The sequence below is a fragment of the Camelus bactrianus genome, chromosome 11 (genome assembly GCF_048773025.1).
Source record: "Camelus bactrianus isolate YW-2024 breed Bactrian camel chromosome 11, ASM4877302v1, whole genome shotgun sequence".
NCBI classification, from domain to species: Eukaryota; Metazoa; Chordata; class Mammalia; order Artiodactyla; family Camelidae; genus Camelus; species Camelus bactrianus.
The window spans coordinates 46,552,069-46,573,694 of NC_133549.1; the positions used below are offsets into that span (position 1 = coordinate 46,552,069).

Below are 21,626 nucleotides of genomic sequence, written 5' to 3' on the forward strand. Positions count from 1 at the left end.
AACCCAACAGGGAACATTGTACTTTTGTATTAACTTCTTGAGTTCCTTTTTTCTTCTTTGTAAATTATAAACCGATTGTTTCAGAGGACAAGTCCAGGGTAATGGAAGATTAATTCCTTTTAAAATGTAGTCGTATACAGTCATGTAATTGATGGCTATAATAAAATTCTGAGGTTGCCAGATACCTTCATGTTTATTTTCACATGGGACCTACCTACACAGTGCCTGAGGTGTGATAGAAAAGGAGAAATACTCGCCTGACTTTGTACCTCCCAGGGCTTGGTTATAGCTGACAGGTCACACGCAGTCATCATCATTGCCCTTTGAAAGAAAACAAAAATTGTTACAATAGAAAAAAAACACCAAACAAGTTATTTTTGCCAAAGGAGGAATAAAATTCTGACGACTCACATAATAATCTCCTTTTTGGTTGGATCAATGGTTACGTATTTGATGGCTTCTTCTTCAGTTTCCATTTTTTCACAGGCATCAACAATTTTTTGAAACATGGTTCTCTTCCTAAAAAAGATACAGCTGTGCAACAATTTTAGCATTTAAGACCAGAGACAAAAAGTGTCTTTAATCCATGCTTTTCAGAATTCAATTTCGACTTGGCACTAGATGTCCACCTGGTGGATCTAAGGAGCCAGGGGAGGAGAACAGGGAATGCCTGTGTAACATTGGTGTAGAAAGGGTTTCAGACAGAAAAAGCACAAGCCATAAAGGGAAAAAAATAAGTTTGAATACAACTAAAAGTTACACGTGACAGAAAAGATCATAGCATAAAGGCCACAGGCTGTGATACACTGTAATGTATAAAACCAACCAAAAGTTACAACCCAACATATATGAAAAGATAGGAAATACAAATGTGAACAATAAGATTTCATCTCACTTCAGATTCACAAAGTAGATTTAAACATGCCCAGATCGAGAATAGTCCAGATATGGGTTAACAGGAACTCTTGTACGCTGCTGGTGGGAGTTTAAATTGGCATACCTACTCAGGAGTGCAGTTTTCTATGTGATATAATTGAAGATATGCAAGCCTGCAGCAGTCCCATTTCTAGATACGTACTTTACAGAAACTCATAAATAGACAAGGGTATACAATGAGGTAGTATAGACAGTCATGAAAAATTGGAAAGTCTGAATGTCCATGAAGCAAAGATCATGGTATATTCACAGAGCTGAATATACATTTTAAATGAATGAACTGGATCTCCATTTACCACCAAGCTAAATCTTTAAAACAATGTGTGAAAACACTGCAGAAAGGTGTGCACAGTATGATACCATTTATGGGAAGTTTTAAAACACACTTAACAATACCACGTAAAAGCATGGACGGAAAGGATGAGTACACAGCAACATGAAGATAGTGGTATCTGTGAAGGAGCGGGGGGGCTTTCATGATGGCGTGGGGGTGGGATGCCTCAATTGCACCACTTTTTTTCTACTTAGGGGAAAAAAGATCTAAGGCAAAATCTTAGCATTTGTTGAATCTAGGTTATAGCTATTTGGATATCAATTTATATTTCTAAATACCTGTCTTCATGTTTGAACTGTTTAATAATTTTTAATTAAGAAGGATCAGAGGCCGTTTGATACTGCCCACCCAAGTTGTTAAACATGTAGATCCTATAACTAATTCACCTTGTTCTTACGCATTTTAAGCAACTTTATAGTTCACTGACAAGAAAATGCGCAGAAGCTTGGAGTATCTGGTCTCCTTGGTAATTATTACTATAAACAGGCTGGCACTCTGGTATATAAACTTTGTGAGTTTGTCAATGTGCATCAGTATCACCAAGATGTTTCAGCTCTGAGACTGTGGCAGGATCAAATGTTTGAGTCTGCAGCTGTAAATACCAGACTCTGGACTACGATGAATTCACCAGGACAAGGCGGCACCTCGTAAGGTTTTGTGGCATCGCTCCTCTGGCAATGCACCAACCTTGCTGCATATCCTTCAATTCAGATTTCTTCACATAACTAATACTAGGGGCTTAGCTTCTAAAATATGTGTAGATGTGTCTAGTAAATTCACTGTGAGGCATCTTGAGGGTATTTTATTAATAATCCAAAAGGAAAATGAAGGATTGTGTGTGTGAATAAATGCCGTTTAACTTTAAAGCAGTGGATCGTTTACAGAAGGTAGAACCACATAGAGTATAAGAGTTCTGTACTTACTTGAAATATAAAGCCAGGTCAGTTGCTATTATTGCAACTTCAAACAAATGAATAACTGTTTCAAACTGGCGTTTATTTAGGTTCTGGAAGATGTTTAAACTCTGTAAAATGAAAATTCACAATAAAGTATAATCATTAATTTGCCTTTGATTCAATAAACCAACCAACCAAAACAAACTATGCTTAATAAAATATAGATTATCCCATTATAGAAAGAAGAGAAACTGGGTTTTTTACCTTTTTTTGCTTTCAGTTTTCTCTCTTGGATTAGGTTACCTCTCTCTACTGTACTCTGAGTAAGGTAATTTAAACTATAAAAACAGATACTAATAGCAGATATTCATGTAATCAATGTATAAGTTTTTGGAGCAAATAAAAGTGTTTTCTTCCAGGACTATTTAAGCAAAACAATAGATTTAAAATTTGCCATATTAATTGAGCTTTATAAAGACTATTTGTCTAATTGTTAGACATGTTGAATTATCTACTACATAATTTCAGAATGAATATAGCAACTGTTGGAAAACTTTCAGAAGCTCAAATTACAATAGTACTCACACAGTCACAGGAAAAAATAATGAAATTCTTCCAAGTTCTTAAAATGATTTCTTGCAATTATATTTTACAAAGACTTGACTATACCTTTCTTCAGAGTTTCCCACTAATCTCTTCATACACAGATCAGCTTCATTTTTTAGTGTTCTAGAAAATGAGAGTAAATCTGGGAGTGGGTTTTAAAAGGTGTGATATTCCAAATAGACCATTTTAGGCATACAGGCTAAAGGACAGATGTATAGTGGTTTTGCCAAATGAAGTTAACAGTTATGCAATACAGAAAATTCCACAGGAAAGAAGGAAATAGTCTACTAACCCACGTAGAGACAGAGGCAACATAATGTAGAAAATACTGGACCAAGCATCAAATAATAGCAGACACTTACATAATCTCACAGAAAGCATACTACTTCCCAAGCATTGTTCTGAGCACTTTATGAATACCCTTAATCTCACAACAAACTGCAGCACAGAGGTTAAGTAAATTCCTCAAGGTTAAATAGCTAGTAAGTACACAGCAAAGCTGGTATTTAAATCAGCGCAGCGGGGCACTCCAGTGACCTCAGCAAGGAGCCCAGGTTCAGCTCCCTGCTTCTCCACTTGGTAGCTGCGTAATCTGGACACCTCACTTAACATCTGTGTGTATTTGTTTTTGCAAATGGAGATAACAACAGCTGCCCTGCTAACTGCCTAGCACTCAGTCTGTGATTAATAAATATTTATGGAATGTTGATGCAAATGAGACGAGGACTAGGAAATGCATTTCAAAACTAAGTTGCTACAAAATTTAATTATTGTTCTGTCATTACTGCTGTTATATAAAGTTTTGAAGTTATCCCCAGGTTAAAGTAGAATTGCAAACCTGAGACCAAATATGGCTGCCATTCCAGGAGACAAATACTGGAAAGCAAGAAATGGATGAGTAGCTATTACTGTATCCTTAATACAAGCCTTCACTTAAGTCATCCTTTTATAACAGCTTCCATGACAAGAAAATGGCATTTTACACAGCAGATAGAATAGAGAAGGAAGCTGTGATTTTTCTTGTTAAAATAATGAATTTATAATAGCAACTATAGTTAGTCTTTTTAAACTGATAGAAGAAATGAACACTCCAAACTACAATAAACAAAAAGAAAGCTTGTCTAACTCAAAATCAGTGTCTTACTTGAGATGGCTCACAACAGCCTCTTGGGCATAATCTCTGCACCAAATCTTCTGGATGCAGGTTATTTTTAACCCAGTCTGGATTGGCCAGGAAGATGGAAGAGTAAGTGAGCCACTGGTCATTTTAATCCCACCTAACCAGCCCCTGATTTTGGTGCATGGTGGCCTTTCTTTGGACTGGTGGTGACCCAGTGGCATGTTTATATCAGTGAGTCACTCCTTTATTTGTTCACTGACATATTTATTATGTTCCCAAAGTAATGTGTATTAAGTGATTCCCACACATTCTTGGTAGATCCAGTAATAACTTAAAAGTCATCTTTGTACTAAGGAGAAAAAGTTGGGGTCATGTATAGAAATGCCTTTAACTTTCAGACAAATATTAATAGCACATAAAGTCATTTTAATCCTTATTATATACTGAAAAATTTGCTAAGAGAGTGGGTTTCAGGTGTTCTCACCACACACACAGGTAAATATGTGAGAAGATGGATGTTAATCGACTAGTAATCATTTCACTATATATGTATATCAAACATGTACGCCTTAAGTATATGTAATTTTAAAACCCCAAAACATTAGGAAAGAAGCCAAATAAAAACAGAATGGGGGGTACCATACAAAATGGGCTGCTGAATTTAAATGAGTAATCCCTTAGGATAGACCTAGACTACAGAATCTACACACGCAATCTCCAACCACCAACCAAGTAAATCAATATTCATTTTTAATGTGCCAATTACTCTAATAGATGTTGCCTTTATTTGTAAAGCTGGATACCTGTTGCTATTTGCTAAATGTGTGTGTGAGAAAAAGCTATATATAAAGAGATATAAAAATAAATGATTAATGCTGTTGTACTCCATTTAAGTCATACCTTTTTTAATCCAAAATAATAAAGCAAATGCATTAAAGCAGACCGTCAAAAAGGTCTTTCACTTTACAAAGTGAATCAACACTGGATTTTAAAAAAGGATGATTAATGACATACTTTTAAAATTGATATAATTAAAAGCAAATTTTTTTCTGTATAGTATAGGGAACTATATTCAATATCTTGTAACATACTGAAAATATATGAAAATGAATATATGTACACGTATGACTGAAACATGCTGTACACCAGAAATTGATACAACATTGTAAACTGACTGTATACTGCAATAAAAATTAAAATAAATCGGTATAGTTAAGAAAGGAGTGTACATTCAACTTTTCAGTACTGCTTCCTTTGTTGATAGCACGATTTCCTGAATTTCACTCTTACCATATTTTCTCATTTTTACTTTCATCTAAAAACACTGTATAAGTCTCCTAACTGAAAAACCCTTCAAGTCTATATTCTTTTTATTTCTCTTTCCCCTCTTTCACAGCCCTTCTTAAAAGAGCTTCTAAGTGGTTTCTTTTTTCAGTTACAAATATAGATTCATATAAAAGATCCTGCTTCTGTTTTGTATATTAGTTGCTAGAAAGCTCTTGACCAAATTTGTGGCCCATGTCTAATAAATGCTTGTACCTCTCACTGTACACATGTGGGCCTTCACCATGCTTCATCTTATTTTTATTTTCTTATTAGCCCTCATGTCCTTTAATGTATTCTTTTCGGAAGCTCCATTCAAAACTTTTTGGAACAAATTGAGGATTAAACATAGATAAACGCATGCAATGTTTTTTAAGTAAGCAAAGGCAGTGATCTCTTAATTAGAGCAAGAGGTCCAAGGCGGGAACAACACACCGGAGAAGTAAGGCTGTACCTCGAAAACCCAGTTTGACAATACAGAGCGTCAGCAGAGGAGGAGCTGGTGGGAAGGCTATGCTGACGTACATCTGATTCCTATTCCTTAGTGTCTGTACCAAAGAGAATAACAACCTGTGTAACAAGAAGGGAGGGCAAGCAGGCAGGCAGCAACGGCCAGATCATTGTAAGTGAAGTAAGCCAGAAAGAGAAATACCATATGAGATTGCTCATATGTGGAATCTTAAAAAAAAGAAAGAAAGAAAGAAAGAAAGAAAAAGACGAACATAAATACAAAACAGAAACAGACTCATAGACATAGAATACAAACTTTTGATTGCCAGGGGGAGGGGAATGGGAAGGGACAAACTGGGAGTTAGAAATTTGTAGCTACTGACAGGTATATATAGAATAGATAAACAAGATTATACTGTATAGCACAGGGAAATACAAGATCTTGTGGTAGATCATGGTGAAAAAGAATGCAACAATGAATATATGTTTGTTAATGTGTAACTGAAAAATTGTGCTCTACACTGCAAATTGACACAACATTGCAAAATGACTATAACTCAATAAAATAAAATTTAAAAAAAAAGAAGGGAAGGCAAGCAGGCAGGCAACAACAGCCAGATCCCAACAGAGCCAGTGGCTTCACAGGCTTTGCTTAATATGAGCCTCCCCAACTTCTGGAAAGCCCAAATCAAAGAGGTTTTCCCCAGACGACAGAAACAGAACTGGAGAGAGTGTTTGAGACAATAAACAGGAAGCTGAGGCTGTCCTCAGCGCATTCCTGCTCTCCCCTCATAGGATTCTTCAGCAGATAGCTGGTTCCTTCAAGGGGTGAGTGATTTTAAAAAGAAAACAGGCGTGAAACTGCTGCATAAAGATCACAAGAACACAAAATCATCTAGGCTCAATGCAATTCCAACCAAAATACCAACAAGATTGTGCATGTGTGTATGTAAACTGACAAAATTCAGATGAAAATACAGTGTTAAAAGCCAAGGCAATCTTGAGGGAGAACAAAAGTGGAGAATTTATACTTAAACAAATTAAAATTTATTATAAAGCTATAGTAATTAAGATGGCAAGGTATTGACAAGAAACAAACTCACCAGTGGAACTGAAGAGAGTGCAATCGCAGTCACACCTATTATAATCAGATTTATGACAAAGGTCTCACTGAAGTGTAGTGGGTAAAGGGTAGCCTTTTCAATAAATGGTGCTGGGTCAACTAGAAGTCTACAGGAACAGAAAAATTGATCTCTGCATCACAACATATATGAAGATAAGTTGTAAAAAGACTGTGGATCTAAATGAGAAAGGTAGAACAATAACACTTTTAGAGAAAAATATCTCCATTACCTTGAAAAAAAGTTTTTTAAAATGAGAAAAGAGAGCTAATCTTTCAAAAATTGATCAAATGATTACATTAAAAAATAACTTCTGTTTACCCAGATCCAACATTGAGAGTAAAAAGGCAACTCAGAAGAGGAGAAAATATTTGCAATATGTATTTCTGACAAAAGATATATAAACCAGAATAGATAAGGAATTCCTACAAATCAAGTTGAGAACAAAGTCAAGCAACTGCAACACAGAATTTCAAAAGGCCAATAAATGTAAGAAACTGTAGCTCCTATTGTTAATCAATGAAATTTAATTAGACACAAATTAAATTCAGTGCAATATCACTGCATCCCCATCAGAATGACTGAAAAAATGAGAAAGATGGAAAGTACCAAGTGCTGGGGAGGATGGAGAGCCACTGGGGAGGATGGAGAGCCAGTGGAACTGTTGCTAAGAATATGTATTTGTACAACCGTTTTGGAAAACTGTCAGCATCCACTGAAGTTGAACATATACTCACCCTATGGCCAAGCAACTCTATTCCCAGGTATGTACCGAACAGAAAACCATGTGAGTGTTCATGAAAAGACATGTACTAGATAGACAGTCATAGCACACCGTACATAACAACCCTGAATGAGAAGTCATGTAAATTTCTTTCAATAGTTTACTGAATACATAAACGTAATGTATTCACTCCCACACATACACCCCAAACTAAGAAAATAACAACAGAAGAAAGGAACATAAAAGGCAAATGAAAATATATCATTTGGGTCATTTTAGATTTGGGTCAACAGAAGTTCTTAATTTTAATGCAGTCCATTTGATCAATTTTTTAAAATACCCAATGGAACATGTGAAAAATTCACACCAGTAGTTTCAAATCCATAGTTTCCATAGTTTCAAAAACACAAGAACTCAAAGAGGAGATTGTAAGGCAACAACAGTAAAATTAAAAATAATCTGGCAGACTTCACACTGGTCAGAATAGCCATTATCAAAAAGTCTACAAATAATAAATGCTAGGGAGGGTGTGAAGAAAAGGGAACCTCCCTACATTGTTGGTCAGAATGTAAATTGGAGCAGCCACTATAAAAAACAATATGGAGTTTCCTTTAAAAACTAAAAATAGAGTTACCATATGATTCAGCAATCCCACTCCTGGGCATATATTTGGAAAAGATGAAAATTCTAATTTGAAAAGATACATGCACTCTAGTGTTCACAGCAGCACTATTTACAACAGCCAAGACACGGAAGGAACCTAAGTGTCCATTAACAGATGACAATATACAATGGAATATTATTCGGCCATAAAAAAAGAATGACATATGCCATTTGCAGCATGGATGGACCTAGAGATTATCACACTAAGTGAAATCAATCAGACAGAGAAAGACAAATATCATTTATATGTGGAATCTAAAAATAAAAATGATACAAATTCTATTTACAAACCAAAATCAGACTCACAGACATAGAAAACAAACTACGGTCACCAAAAGGGAAGTGGGGAGAGAGAAATTGAGAGTAAGAGATTAACATATGTATACTACCATATACAAAATAGAAAAACAAAAAGGATTTACTGTATAGCACAATAAACTATATTCAGTATCTTACAATAAACTATAATAGAGTAGAATAAAAAAAGAATATATATATATATGTACAACCAAATCACTTTGCTATATACCTGAAACTAACACAATACTGTAAATCAAGTATACTTCAATAAAAAAAAGTTGCACCAAAAAGTATTTTGGATCTACATGAAGAGATTGCATACTCTGTGGTTATTTGGTGTCTTGTTATATGTGTGTCAGTTACCTCAAATTTGTTAATTAGATTATATCTTTTGTGTTTTCTGGTAGTTCATCTAACTTAAATTCTACTTTATCAGATTTTAATATAGGTATAGAGCCACATCAGCTTCGTCTTCATCAATGTTTCTCAGAGAGATTTCTTGACAACCTTTCAGCTTTTAACCATTTTGTGGCCTTAAGAGTTAAGATGGATCTATTGTAGTTGATATAGAAGATCCTGTCTATGCTCCATCCACCTTCCCCTGGACCACTTTGCCATTTCTGTGCATGGCAGCCTACCTTCCAATAGCCAACACTTCCATCTTTTTCAGTTTTTTTAAATTGAAGTATAGTTGATTTACATTGTTGTGTTAGTATGTGGTGTACAGCATAGTGATTCAGTCATACATGTATATATTCTTTTTCATCATAGATTATTACAAGGTATTGAATATAGATCCCCATGCTATACTGTAGGACCTTGTTGTTTATCTATTTTATATATAGGAGTTTGTATCTGCTAATCCCAAACTCCTAATGTATCTCTCCCCCATCCTCTTTCCCCTTGGATAACCACAAGTTGTTTGCTATGTCTGTGAGTCTCTTTCTGTTTTGTAAATAAGTTCACTTGTGTCTTATTTTAGATTTCACATATAAGTGATATATTTATCTTTTTTTGACTTACTTTGCTTAGTATGATAATCTCTAGGTCCATCCATGTTGCTGCAAATGGCATTATTTCATTCTTTTTTATGGCTGAATAGTGTTCCTGTGTATGTGTATACACACACACACACACACACACACACACACAATATCTTTCTCCAATCATCTGTCAATGGACACTTAGGTTGCTTCCATGTCTTGGCTACTGTAAATAGTGCTGCTATAAACATTGGGGTGCATGTATCTTTCAAATAAGAGTTTTCTCCAGATACACAGTTGCATCTTTTTGGAGGGTTGTAGCACCCACTTTGCCCATAGACACAGGTGTCAGGAAGTACCAGAGAGTTAACATTCCCCAGAGGCACCCTTCAGTCAATGACTGACAGGTGTGGAAGTAGTGATACCTCAGCTCCCTTGACCTTTGCCATTCTGACTATATTCTAGGATTTCCTCACTGTATTAAGCACCAATTGTGCTCTCTGGTAGCCGGCTCAACAGCATCCACTTCAAAGGCTGCCTTGCCTTCCCTGCATCACATCTTCCTCTCCTACCCATGTTCCTTGCACCTTCCAATAAACTACTTGTAATTGAAAAAAAAAAAAAAAAACTAGCAGCACCAGTAGTAGAATGAAACAGATGGAACTGAATATAAAAGCAGTATAATTGATAAAATCCACATTAAACCTACTCAAATAGAATAAGCAACTGACATACAACAAGGGCAAAGTCCACAGTCTTGAGGAAAATTAAAACAAAATGAAAAAATATATATAAATATATAAAGAACATAACAGCAATAAATGGCAAGAAGACTCAATATATCATCATTGGTATTCCCAATATATTAGAAAAATACTCAAAGATATAATGAAAAAAGAAACTTTCCCAAAATTAAAAAAAAAAGTTGTATGGATCATAAGTGTAACTGATAGCAAGGAAAAAAATAGATGCAGAATGGTCACCACCTAGACATTCAGACAAAGGTACTAAAATATGCAGAATTAAAGATCATAAGTGTCTAGGCAGAAAAATCAAGTCACATGCAGGGGAGAAAGTCAGATTGGCCGTTTATATCTCTCAGGACAATGTTTAATGCCAGAAGACACAGGAGAAAAAGGAAGTGTGACCCAGAACGTTATATCCTGCCAAACTGACCTTCAAAAATAAATGTAACAAACACATCTTCTTGGGCATGTACTTAGCTTAGACTCTCTGGGGAAAATTACCAGATGACACAAATCTAGCTAATCAAGGTACGAGTCAAAATAACATACACGGGAATGGACAAGCATGGTGAAGGGACTGAGGTTAAGTATCAGGCCCGTTTAAAAGCAGAATTAAGAACAACCAACTGTGCCTCTTTGGTCTCGGCCACAGAAGAGACGACAAAGGAACATTGTCTTTCAGGAAGTATCGCAATGAGACACTCACTGAGGCTCTGAGGCCTCCCCTCTTCAGAAGCCGGCCTGTGGCAAATGCGGTCACCCTGCCAAGCAGAAGAGAAAGTGTAACTGGACAGCCGCGGCCGAAGGCGGCTCCTACAGACTGTACACTGAAGATTCAGGCGTGGATTCCGTGGAGGAACAAAACCTAGACCCAAGAGAGCCGCTGCTGCGGTACCCAGTTCATCTCAGGAATTTCCACAATTAGTCGTGCAACAGGTGTTATGGTTTAAAAAAAAATGGTGTAAATTATACAGCAAAATGTGAATTTTATGAATACTGGTAACAGTAAAGAAGCACTAATGATAGTAAATACCTTACAAAACAGAGGTGGAGATGTGGGAAGCAGTGTAAGTATTCTAACTGTGTCATGTTTCACACAGGGAGTTCAAAGATGCTGTAAAGTTAACACATAGTCTAAAATCAAACATCTAAATGCTTATGGAAAATGTTGTAGTTTTTCATAACTTCCCATAGCCATCTGTTGATTTTAGAGTTCTATTTAAGAACTAATATCTCTTGGGTAAAGACACAATTCTCTGAAGTTCTGCAATTCCTTCTATTAAAAAACTTTCTTCTGTTAAATTTGAGTAAAATTAAATATTTTTACTTCAGGTAAATAGAATACCACTCAGCAACAAAAAGGAATGAATCACTGCTGATTCACTCAATAGCAAGAAGTCACAAAATTTTTATTCTGCATGAAAGAAGCTGGCACTAGAGAGTAAATATTGTATGACTGCATTTATATAAAATCTAGAAGAATCAAACTAATTTATAGCAGCTAAAAACATTTCAGTGGCAGCTTAAAGCTGGGAGGGGAGAGGGACATATAGACTGCCAGGGGCACGAGGAATCATTTGGGAAGACAGAAGTGTTCTGTATCTTGAGTGTGGTGGTTTCCCAGCTGTATGAATAGAATTCATAGAATTTTTATGAATTATTCACAGAATTTTTAGGAATTATACATTAAAGGGATGCAGTTTATTGTACCCACATTATACTTCAATAAACTTAATTTAAAAAAACATAATTGACAAAATATGATAACTTGGAGAGTAAGATCTCATTTTTATAAAATTGTTTCTCTCCATCCTGCCTGTATATATTCACAGGGCAGCTGCAGTGAAGGTCATCAAATGTTAATGAAATGTTTATTTCTGAGCGGTAGGATTTGGAGTGATTTTTTTTTTTATATGTATCTTTGGAATATTTCCTATTGCTTGAATTCTTATAGTGGGCATGTGTAATTTCTGCAACCACTACTGTCATCAATTTAAAATATAGATAAGCATGTTAACATCCTATTTTTTCTCCTAAGCTTTGTACTGGAAATGCCATGTACAGACAGGTGCTCAGAACAAGAGAGGAGGCCTCATCCCAGCCCCGCTCCTGCTGGGCCCCCACTGGCTCAGCTGGCTTCACCTGCTCAGAGTCTAGTTTTGCTCTCCCTCTGCCATTAACAGGCCATCTCTGTCCTCCCTTTGCCATTAAAATGGCAATAAAAATATACATTCGGTGTAGCACACCAAAATAGGTAGAAGTGACTCGAATGCATTCTGACAAGGGCTCTCAGGTGAGGCGAGGCGAGGCCAGAGCCAGCGCCAGCAGCCCTAGTCTCCAACGTGGTCGTGCGACACCCATCAGAGAAGACTGCCGATAGGTTTGTGGCTTGCTGGTGACCCCACATCAGATATTTATTTCTTCTTCATTCCTTCTTTGTATTAAGATGGTGACTATGTTTGTATATGCAAGACTGCAACATTGTGCTGTACACCAGAGATGGACACACTGTAACTGACTGTGCTTCAATTTTTTAAAAAATGGGGTTTGCACAAAAAAGCATAAATAAAATTATCATAGACTTCACAAAGAAGTATTTTGAATAATAAATGCATTGTTATTGATCTGAGCAATTTTGTCATTTTTACAGCACATTATAGTATTAAAGTTTATACCCTGACAAATTTGGCCAACAATGCTTTTCCACCTATTCATTAGGTTAAAGGGCAGATTTCTGACTAGTTTCAAATATAGATGGTTCTAATCCTCAAAGTAGGGAATCCAACTCTACTGCGACATAAAGATATCTTAGTTCAAAGCCTGTTAATATACAAAATGAGTAATGCCCACAAAAAGAAAATTGCTACTTAAACCCTAAAGATTTCCCTTATTTTTAAAAAGATTTAAGTTTTTAAGTCTAAATATTTTTATTAAATAAATAAATTACTGCATTGTCTCCCCAAAATGTGAAAAGAACATCTGATGGTTAAAATTTCATCTTTTTCCAGCGTTCAATGTGCCTGCTCATAAAATGCCCTGTGATTGTCTTCCTTGCCTAGTGACTCTATTTACAACCCTTAAAAGTAAGCAATTAGCAGGTCAAATAGCACTGTAGACAGGTCCTCACCGAGGTGGCATGGATTACTAAGATGCCGTATTCCTTTTTAGAAAGAATAAGCCTTTACATAGCCATCAAAACCAGCTCAGGCTGCAAAGTAAACAGCATTTTTAAAAATTAAGATGGGAAACAACAACTCTATTATAAACCCTCAAATTCCAGAAAGGAAAAATATATATTCTACTAGGAGCCTTTCAAATTTAAGCATTTAAACATTTGGCTCTAGTTTTTAAAACTTACTCTGCTTCAGTAGGTAAATGTAAAACTAAACCATGAATTATGTTTTGATACTACTTGCCTGTAGTCTATGTGATCAGTGGAAATGCATAGAAAATTCATACTCCGAAATAGAGGACTCTCCCAACCAGTAAAACAAAGACTCATAACAAATTGAGTGATAACAATTTACTCGTATCTTCCCGAATTACTTTCCGTTCTACTCTTTGTAATTCTCATAGAACAGATATTATCATCATTTTTATAGTATAAATCCCACTGTACATGAGAATTAGGAAAAAATCTTATTAAAGATGCAGATTCCAGGACCCAAACCCCAAGGAGCTTAAGAATGAAACCCAGAATGTGTTTGTTTTTTGTTTTTTTTTTAAACAGTCTGCTACCCACCTCCACCCCCTGCCCCAAGAAATGGACGATTCTGACCCAGCTGCTCTGGGTTGCCCTGTCTGGACACCGCATCAATCACCGGCTATTAAAAACACTCAAGTCAGGGTTTTTGGTGGTTTTTTTTTTTGGTTCCACTTTCTGCCTGCTCTCTCTGTCTTACAAGTTTTCCCACTTGGCTTTTCATTACCTGGAAGAATGTACTATTATCTCTAAACTTAGACATATTTCTGTGTACTCCCTCCCCTGAGCCTTATAATAAAAGATTATTATCAAAACTGAAAAAAGCTCTCCTCTCCAGAGGGCTTATTTATCCTAATGAGCTTGTGTGATTCCAGACAGGTTCTCCGCCGTGACAACACAGTGTTCTCCTCCATCTAACAATGACTCACTTGAATTGTTTTTGAGTTAGAATTTTCTCAAGAGATTTTTTTTAAAGGTGTAACTATATTCACAACTCTTCCTACAAGCCTATATACCCCTTAAATAAAATCGGTAAAAGGAAGAAAGACCGCCTTCTGTGGGATGTTAGTCGTACATGATACTGTATAAATCAAAGTGAAGACCAAGCTGAAGAATATGAAGAGGAATTTATGCATGTATATGTATGACTGAAACATTATGCTGCACACCAGAAACTGACAACACTGTAAACTGACTATACTTCAACTGAAAAAACAAAAAACAAAAAACAAAACCAAGATCAGCCACTTCTTGTGAAAAGCTTCCTGGTCACGCCCCCTTCTCACCTGTGCCCCGCCCACTCAAGGGGACATCTCCCTCTTGAGCTCCCAGGAGCATCACTCAGCGCCTCTCGAATGGCAGATGTCCCATCTGTCTTACATCCTGATTTCACGCCTACCTCCAACTACCAAAGCTTGACTTTCTCATATATGGTCACTGCCTTACAGTGCGTGCCCTACTAATAAGAAAATCTCTGGCTGTGTAACCTCCTTTTCACGCATCATAAACTTTCTTTCTCCACAGACCCACAGAGATTCTGGGACTTTCCATGGCTCTTTTCTCCTCTCTCTCAGCTACTTCCAACTTGGTTGTTCAAAAACTGTTGCAACACAGCAATTTCTATAGTTGACTTCAATAAGAGTTTACACTGTTGACTGCCATCACTCAAGGCCCTCCTCTTTCTTAGCAATCTCTGTGGGTTAGTGCTTTGATCCAGAGCTTGTGAGCTGCCCTGGAGAGAGACTCACATACCTCATCCTGTAGCAGAGTCTTACTGTACTCCAGGTGGTGCCTCTCCAAGATGGAAGATCCGTGAAGCCTTGCTAGTGGAGATGTGGACCTAGGGCAAGGACAAGCCAGCATTTTAGCTATTTAAAGAGTACACCTTAGGTCACACGATACAGAATCTTTACAATCTGAGGATTTTTTTTCCTTTTCCCCTCTCCCCTAATGCCTGTGAAACAGTCAAAAGTAACATATTGGAAAAGAATTTTTAGATTTAGAATATGAGAATATGCTTTTAAAAAAACACCCTAATTTGTTGTATGCATAAAGTGATCGACTTGTTTAAACTAGGAAGTTTGGTTCATCCTATGCTCCTAAAATCTTTTAGTTCCCTGGAGCTTATGGTGGTGACTATGACTCATAGAACATGGAGCAAACTTGTTGAAGCCCATAGATTATTTGCATAGAAAGTATTTAAGAATTATCAGAAGCCAAAATGAAAATGATTATAGAGTTAACATTTCTTTCCTCCTCCAAGACAGTGACATCAATTTAAATTTCCCTATTGTTAATGGTGAGGTCACAGCTTTATATAAGTGGGGTCTTCAGTAACCTGTCTTTCTGTAGTTCTTCCTGATTGAGGAAGGGGAAGTGACATTGAAAATAAAAAGGTGAAAAGGTGGAGAGAAGCTGACGTTAAAGGTCTACATAGATAATTTGAAGACTTTCTTATAATTTCAAGCAAGTAAGAAAAATCAGAAATATGGGTAGCAGCCTTGGCAGAGAAGTTTCATTTAATTTCAGAAAGAACAGAGCTTTAAGGAGAGGAGTCATTAACAGGTCACTAACAATCTGGTAAACCAAATAGTCAAGTTTGAGAACAATCAGACTGTGATCAGTATTATAATTGATCATAATTCAATTATTAACATGTGTCAGCACTGGAGATTTTTAAAAAATGAATAAAGCTCAATTCCAGTCAGAAATGAGTTGTATCTTTAATTCCTTTAGGTTGAAAAACATCAGTCAAGAAAGGCTGCTGGGGAGCTGGATATTCAACCAGCCTCAGAATGACACCTCACAGATGATGTATTAATATAAAGGAGAAAATGTACCTTTACATAAAGACATCTGCTGGATATTGTCCATAAACAGTTTAACTTAACCTTGTAGCTAATGGAACAAAGTGATAACATGAGCCTCCTGATGCAATGCATTGAAAAGGACACATCATCTACGTAGAATTCCTGCCAAAAACCTGTACCCTGAATCGTCATCAGAAAACTAAACAAATCCACATTGAGGGATGTGATGCAAAACAACTCATCTAGCCTCTTCAGAAATGTCAACATCCTGAAAGATAGCAAAAAGCTGAGGAACAATCCCAGATTGAAGGGGAGTAAAGACACTTGACAACAAAATGCACTGTGATCCTTGATTAGATCCCAAATCAAAGAGAAAAAAGGATAGCTACAAAGGACATTATTGAGAAAACTGGAAAAATTGGAATAAACATTCCATATTGGATAATAGTATTGTACCAATACTAAGTCTCTTGAGGGTGATCATCATATTGTGTTTATATAAGCAAATGTCCCCCTTATCCTTAGGAAATACACACTGAAATACTTTGGGGTGACATGTGATGAGGCTTGCAACTGTCTCACAAATGGTTCTGTTAAAAAAAATGATTATTTTATACACAGACATGCACACACACATCTGTTAACCCAGCGAGTAGCACCCCAGCTCCCGGAAGGAATTTGAGGATGGGGGTGGGGGACCCTTGTCAGCATTCCCAGGGGAATTTTGAGGTGGTAAAGATGACTGAAGATCAGCTACAAGTAAAATTTACCCTAAAATAAAAGAAGTAGAAAACGGTACTATCTGTAGATGCAGAACAGGGAGACTGATGTTAATCTGAAACAGTTTAACTGCTTCAGAATTTGTGAGCACTTACAGAATAATCACTAGGACATTCCAGAGAAGGTTCAGAAAGAGAAAATGATGCTGAATTGCTGTTATGAACCCTTTTATGATAAGGCTTGTGAGAGAGGAAGGCCAGGGACAGCATGTCTCTGGATTTCAGCGAGGCAACAGAGCAGCAGCTTCAAGAAACGTTCTGTGCAAGTTGGAACACTGAGTATGGTCACTCAATATTCAAATACTGGACAGCAGAGCCCAACAGGTGTGGCTTAATCACCTGTCTTCAGCCCCAGGGGTAGGTTTCTAGTCCCTGGCCCCAGAACTCTGCCATGGGTTTTGTCCTGATGCACAATTTTATCAATAACTTGAATGAATATTGATGGAAATCATGACTATTTTATTTTCAGATGACAAAAAAATGAAAAAATAACTTATCCATTGGCTCATAGAGTATGTACTTAAATGGCAATTTTTTTTTTGCTTTAAAAAATATTTTATTGTGGTAAGAACACTTAGCGTGAGATCTACCCTCTTAACAAAATCTTTCACGTGTACAGCACAATATTTTTAATATAAGTACAATGTTGCACCAATTTTGAAATATTAAAAAATGCTATTTAAAATTTTTTTAATAAATACAAATAGAATGGCCTGCCTTGTGAACCACTGTGGAGAATCCAGTGCAGATGCTGCCTAGAGGACACAGGAGGGAACACAGCGGGGGGGGGGGCAGATTAGCTAAATCCTAAAATAAAATTCCTCTGATTTTTTTCCCTGATAACTGCATTTCTTCAGGGACAAGATGGGGGGCAAAGGAAATTAAAAGATGAGAGAATTGAAAAACTAAACAAGAAAAAGGGGTGAAAGAGATCAGAGAAATCTATAAACCTATAAAAGACTGGCTAGAAAAGTGCAGCGAACCAAGAGAAGACAAGTACTTGAAGGAATAACAAAAAATTTGAAAATGGCAAGGTTTTTAGGGCGTTGCCAGAGGGCAGAGTCTAAAGCTGGGAGATAAGGGTGGAAACCAGAACCACGGGGGGTCAGACATTTTGGAGATGAGTAAGCAGACCAGGGCAGAAGGTCAAGCCAGATTACACGGCACAGGAGCCTGACCAGTACCATTAGCGTGAGAATGATTCAGTCGGAGTCAGCCTTTTGTTGACTGCTTTTGCCAATGTAAGGTCTCCGTATCTTTGCAGACTCCTGAGCAATTTCTCCAGCACAGTAAGGGTACACATGTTCATTAAGAATCATCTTTAGGGGAGGATATAGCTCAGTGGTAGAGTGCCTGCCTAGCATGCACAAGACCCCGGGTTCAATCCCCAGTACCTCCATTAAATAAAGAAGCCTAATTACCTCCCCTCCCACCACCAAAAAAAGTCATCGTGCAAAAAGACACATTTGATCCCAGCAGCTTATTGGAGATGCCAGAACCACGTACACTGTGCTCAGGTTACTAGAGTCGGGAGCTGAGAACCTGCACCCTTATAACTGCACTTTCCTTCTCGGGCAAGAGAGAAAGACAGCAATGATGTGAAGATGCCAGGTCAGCTGACAGAAGAACAAGGACCAGGGATGTGAGTGGTAGTGAGCCCAGGAAGAAACGTTCTCCAGCTTGAGCCGGGGGAGTGTCACCCAGGTGTGTACAGGTGTTTAAGTCGAAAATCAGTGCTGAAACAAAGTTGAATAAAGGAGTGAAGGCATTTACAAATAAGGCAGAGGCACCAGGACATGTCCACATGGCCCCATGTGTTCACTTACTTCATCTGATACAAATTATTGGTGCCTCTGTGGTCAATGTCGTGACAGAAGGCAGCAGCAAGCATGGCAAAGGCTTCAAGATCCGTGTAGTATTTCTTTAGTCTTCCTGTCTAAAAAAAAAAAAATATATATATATATATATATATGTATGTATATATTTACTTGGATGAATACACCTCCACAGCATGCGCAGTGAGGCCTGCCTGCCAGAGGGGATCTGCTGTGTTTTTAGAGCAAGCTGACTTTAGTTCTTGAGGACTGTAGCTCATCCTGGGAAGTTCCAAAGCCAGCAGATAACTGAACTTTAAGGGTGTAAGTCCATGAACGTCAGAGTGATAATCCACCCACATTCCTTGGGATCATCTCCAGGGGATTTGGGGGTTTATGGGATTGTGTCCATGAATTCCAAAATTACTGATGTAAAAGAATGGACTGAGGGGGGAGGGCATAGCTCAGTGGTAGAGCCCATGATTAGCATGCATGAGGTCCTGGGTTCAGTCCCCAGTATCTCCTCTAAGAATAAAATAAAAAAAACCTAACTACCCCACCCACCCAAAAAATAATACATAATAATAAAAATTTTTTAACTATTCAAAATGAAAAAATAAAAGAATGGACTGGGCCTATTCCCCACCACGCTCAAGAGGAAGACATGCGGGTTTCCGCCGATTCAGGGCGCTGGTACCTACCATCAGCAACGTGAACATGGTCTGCCCCACATTGAACCCGTGTCGCCAGTTGTGGTAAGTGACGGAACGGTACCCCTTTCTCACCGTGTACATCCATCTGGTAAGGACCTGCCACCGAAAGAAGACACCACCTCTCAGACTTTGGAAATGAATTCTAAAGGTTAGAAGGTCTGTGAGAAGCTTATCTGAAAAGATAGGCTGGGTCTTGTTTACAGGGTTGAAGCCCATATATGGATGAAGTTAATCATACTTTAAAATCCAAACTGAAGTGAATCTTTTGAACCACAGGAAGTTTTAGTGGAGGGCAGCAACAGAATCCCACAGTCTTTTAAATTAGATACCCCCCTGACCTCTACGGGTACTTTGAATTTCTCCACCACATTTATTTCAAAAAACAGCCGAAGTCCGCACTGAATCAGGCCATGCTCTGTGATGGGGAAGTCACTGAAGCGGAATTCATACAGGTCTGCTGCCCGAGGGTCTGGCAGATCCTCCTTCTGTTGAAACAAGCGTGAAGTATTCCAGATTACATTCGTTTTTTTCCCTTTAGTCTCACACATTCAACACTGGGCATAAAACAAAATTACAATAAAAGGATATCAAATGCAATTCACGGAGCCTCTCCATGCCCAGTACTGGGTTATGCATATAATCCTCACAACAAACCTGCACAATTATCCCCAGTTTCCAGATGGTGAAACTGAGGCTCAGCTATATTAAGAAACTTGTGATGGCATTCAATTCCAAATCAGCCCCCAGTGGCTATTTGCCTTCTCTGATGCAAAATAAAATGTCTAGTGGCAGTAGCCTAATCCATTTTCAATACTCAACTTCTCTTATTTCCCTATTCCAGAAATATTCAGTGCACAGTAGATGACAGCTTAATTCAATTCTATTGTGTTTTCTTTACCTGTTCAGTGACACTTTCCTACTAGTCTGTGGGCTCCACACCGATGGGGTCGGGTCTGTTTTACTTGCTGTTGTATCTCAGAACCTGTGGTGCCTGACCCATGGAGATGCTGGGTGAATGTTTCTTGAATGAATGAATGAATGCAAGCATGCATGCATGCCCCCGCAGTGTCCTGGTACACTAGCAGACATCACATTTAACCCGCCGCTTGTTAGGAGTTAGGACTAGGTGAGAAAACAGTAAATGAGGCACATGAGTATTGACATGGCCTGGGAAGTAAAAATATGGGCCTTGTTCTTAAGGAACTTAATCTATTGAAATGTTTATAAAATACAAACCAGTGAAAGGTGAGAGCTTAGAATATTCACAGAGCACAGCTTCAAGTGCCAGGGCTGTGGGAGAAGTTGCAGGCAGGCCGGGGGAAGTAAAGTAGGAGAGGTTCTGGAGGGGTGTATATTCAGCTGATTTGGAGGCAGGCAGGGAGGAGACAGTTCCATGGGAGGAAAGAAGTAGGAAGGGCTGTGTGAGCGTGCACGAGCAATTCAGTTCAGTGAGTATTTATCTACTGAGTCTGTTGTAAATTCTTAATGCTGTGCTAAGGTCACATGCCTCAGTAAGCTCAAGGTTTCCCAGGGGATAATTCATGCTCTATTTGTACAAATTTCCACACCAAATGGTACGTGACTCTTTCGGTACAATTATGGTTTCTGGTTTCCAAACCCTAGAGTCTGGGCTGACCCCTCACACCCTTGCCCTTCTCTCCAGGGGGCTCCTTGGTCCTCCTGTGCCCCCTTCTCACCAAGGCCACTCTCAGACTGGCCACTTTAGGCAGAGATCTTTTTCCTGCAGCGCAATGGAGCCAGGAGACTAGTGATCAGTTCTGGATTGGGGATTAGCAGCATCTCCTAGGCTGAACAAGACTCAATACTCTCATCTGGGAAATGGGAACAACAGTAGCATTTTTGTCTTTGTTGTGTTAATGAAAAAGCAGTAGCAATTTTATTTGTCTGCATCAAAGACAAGTAGAGAGGATTCAACTCAGGGCCCCTAGTAACACTCCTCAGAACTCCTTTCTCCAATTCTCACAGAATCTTCCATGTCCTCCACTGCTCTTTCTCGTCACTTTCTCTCTCCCTCCAGGCCCTCTCAGATTCCTTACCCATGAAGGCTTTCCTTTTTCATTTGTTCGTTTAGTATTTACTCATTCC

At 38.0% G+C, this 21,626-nt stretch overlaps 1 protein-coding gene across 3 annotated transcripts in view; it reads right to left on the reverse strand.

Moving 5' to 3' along the window:
* The window catches only part of PDE6C (phosphodiesterase 6C), a 60,160-nt gene that overhangs the window by 4,951 nt on the left and 33,583 nt on the right, over positions 1–21,626 (reverse strand). For 2 of the 3 annotated variants that reach the window (XM_074373927.1, XM_010971210.3), the window contains exons 12-18: positions 19,859–20,005; positions 19,509–19,616; positions 18,820–18,929; positions 15,157–15,244; positions 2,194–2,294; positions 412–519; positions 258–321 (exon numbers count right to left, since the gene is read on the reverse strand). In XM_074373927.1, the coding sequence (XP_074230028.1) occupies positions 258–321; positions 412–519; positions 2,194–2,294; positions 15,157–15,244; positions 18,820–18,929; positions 19,509–19,616; positions 19,859–20,005 (726 nt within the window). Of the gene's footprint in view, positions 1–257; positions 322–411; positions 535–2,193; positions 2,295–15,156; positions 15,245–18,819; positions 18,930–19,508; positions 19,617–19,858; positions 20,006–21,626 lie in introns of all 3 variants that reach the window. The other variant, XM_074373926.1, reaches the window with a different exon arrangement.